General features: G+C 43.0%; 1 protein-coding gene across 1 annotated transcript; it reads left to right on the forward strand.

The window, feature by feature from the left end:
* The first annotated feature begins 252 nt into the window (after nucleotides 1–252).
* BDR25DRAFT_306817 (mitochondrial import inner membrane translocase, subunit Tim17/22) lies at nucleotides 253–1,266 on the forward strand. Its single transcript, XM_033690711.1, has 4 exons — nucleotides 253–337; nucleotides 385–480; nucleotides 561–917; nucleotides 1,005–1,266. The coding sequence occupies exons 1-4, from the start codon at nucleotides 269–271 to the stop codon at nucleotides 1,041–1,043; spliced, it is 561 nt and encodes a 186-aa protein (XP_033542015.1). The 5' UTR covers nucleotides 253–268; the 3' UTR covers nucleotides 1,044–1,266.
* The last annotated feature ends 1,396 nt before the right edge of the window (nucleotides 1,267–2,662 follow it).

Below are 2,662 nucleotides of genomic sequence, written 5' to 3' on the forward strand. Positions count from 1 at the left end.
AGCGTAGTACGTTATTTATATATTACTATTGTACAATATAATATTTATTACAATAGCTAACATGCGCTGCTTAATAATCGACTGCGATAATTTTTTAGGGTGGTTTTACTGTTTTCGCGATTCTTGGTTGAGTTTTGTCCCTGCTTATCGTCTGCTGTGCCTGACTTTGCCAAGACAGCTCCGGGATTTGCCGTCCTCCGTCCCCTCTGCAAAAATGCTCAACATAGCTCTTCACCCACACGACACCATGACTTTTCCCGGCGGAGGCATGTCAGGCGGCGGCTTCGGGAACCAAAATGCAGGAATGACGGAGCAGGAGCAGCAGATGGTTAAATACGTATGCCAACGTTCTTGATGTGAACCGACATATACTGATACAAACAGATGCAAATGGGTATGGAATCCTGCGCAGGAAAGACCATCATGGCTGGTGTGATGGGCGGAGGTCTCGGTGCCATGTTTGGGCTCTTCATGGCTAGTGTATGCCTACCTCTTCCACCTACCACCCCTAAACGACTATTCAATGACCCGCACGAATATTAACAATAATGAACATCTAGATGCGCTATGATACCCCCATGTCCCAACCCCTCCCTGTCCACAACCCCAACGGCACAACTGTTGCTGCCGCGCCAAAGCCCATCTCTGACCTACCCCTCCGCCAACAGCTCAAAGTCGGACTCCGTGATATGTACCGCTCGTCGCTATCGTCTGGTCGCAATTTTGCGGTCGTAGGTGCGGTTTTCTCTGGCACAGAATGTGCGATTGAGGGATTGAGAGCGAAGAATGATCTCTGGAATGGCGTTGCGGGGGGGTGTATAACGGGAGGTGTGTTAGCAAGGAAGGCGGGGCCGCAGGCCGTGGCGGTGGGTTGTGCGGGTTTCGCGGCTTTTTCGGCTGCGATTGATGCTTACATGGTAAGTTTTTTTTGTTTAGCTTCTGTAGGGTTGAGAAATGGGAGGTGGGAAGTGAGAAGGCTTATGAATTGTGCTAATGGGGAGCAGAGGATGCCTGAGGATGAACGTAGCAGACCAATCGCTTGATTGACTCTCCTCTCTACCTCTATTCTTCTGATCTAAGGTAGACGAGTTGACGTTAAGACCACGTGCTTATTTCTCTTGTCGCTAACACTGGATACTTTGCAGCAGAGGGCTCCTTTACTCTTTCTGTACGTTACATTTGATTCCCTGCTGTGGCCGTGAAGCACTAGGCCTTTGCATTAGGCGGCGTTGTTTAGAAATCTCAACAATCGAAGGTAACAATTAGATGGCTTAGAGAATATTACATGTGTTTTCGCATGTGTTTAGATAAAACATAGTCTCTAATTTAACTTACTTTATAAACAAGCTGCGTATATAAGTAAGCTGCGCACCTTACTAACTTTTCGCAACGCGTAACCTTTTTAGCATAATGTTACGAGGCGGTTACGTTGGTAGACTAAGATGCTTACCGTGGTGATATGTCATGCACGAAGGGTTGAAACATGAAGCGAAGGTAAGTGTAAAAGACAAATATGTAAAGGGATAGTATTAAGTGTTAAGAAGGTGTGGTGGTAGAAGCAATAGATAAGTAACTTTTAATACTAGTTATTATAACTATTATAAGTGTTTAAAAATTATAATTAATTAACTATAAATTATTAAAAGAGTAATTTATAAAAACTATATAACTGTTATAGTTATGTCACAACTATCTAACCACCGAGTACGCGAAGAGCTTAGCACGGGGTATATAGGCTTCTTAGCCTCTGTACCTCTTCATCTAGCCCTAAGGTTTACTCTTGTTCTACTTTTCTATCCTGCATTCCCTCTTTGTGCTTTATGCTTCCTATGTAATAACGTACTTTACAAGCAAGTTGCTTACACACCTAAGTTACTTACTTTTGCTAAGACTCTACTAAACTACTTTTTCTACACTAATGCATTTCTAATAACACTACTTAAACATACTAAAAGAATATTAAATATAGCTTATACTTTAGACTTTTAAATAAAACATAACACTTTTAAAGTAACATACTTGTAACGGCGCAGGCAAGACAATGGGTCTGAATGCGGTATGAATCCACTCAGAGGCATATGGGAGTGCGTGGGGACTCAGAGACCTGGGAATACCAATGACAATGTAACGGCGCAGGCAAGACAATGGGTCCGAATGCGGTATGAATCCACTCAGAGGCATATGGGAGTGCGTGGGGACTCAGAGACCTGGGAATACCAATGACACCTATAGGCCTTGTACGTAGGATATTAGAAAACTACCGAGCTAGCTACAGGGACGAGGTGCGACTAAATACATGAGGGAATAGGGGTAACAGCAGGGGTCGGGGCCAGGTCGAGGTCGGGGCCGATACGAGGGCCTTCCGGAGGTTCCGGGCGACTTGAGATGGAACGATTCATGAGGATCGTTACAATACTATAGCTATAACGTACCTAACAGGTTGGCTGGCTACACAGGTTAGCTAGCTACTTTTGCTAAGCCTCTACCACACTCTACTTATCTACACAATGCTTTAATAACAACACTAGATTAAATTGTCTAAAGAATATTAAATACAGCTTACTTTTTAGGCTTTTAAATAAAACTTAAAACTTTTTTTATAACACGCTGTAGCTATTTATAATATTTTTTATATAACACTAAGTAATTAACACACTAGATA

The sequence above is a fragment of the Lindgomyces ingoldianus genome, assembly GCF_010093535.1.
Source record: "Lindgomyces ingoldianus strain ATCC 200398 unplaced genomic scaffold BDR25scaffold_40, whole genome shotgun sequence".
NCBI classification, from domain to species: domain Eukaryota; kingdom Fungi; phylum Ascomycota; class Dothideomycetes; order Pleosporales; family Lindgomycetaceae; genus Lindgomyces; species Lindgomyces ingoldianus.

Bases quoted from the DNA above. Each gene is read 5' to 3' on its own strand.
- BDR25DRAFT_306817 (XM_033690711.1), top strand. From the start codon at position 269: ATGTCAGGCGGCGGCTTCGGGAACCAAAATGCAGGAATGACGGAGCAG. The intron at 338-384 runs GTATGCCAACGT...TGATACAAACAG, and splicing joins AGCAGCAGATGGTTAAATAC to ATGCAAATGGGTATGGAATC. The intron at 918-1,004 runs GTAAGTTTTTTT...AATGGGGAGCAG, and splicing joins CTGCGATTGATGCTTACATG to AGGATGCCTGAGGATGAACG.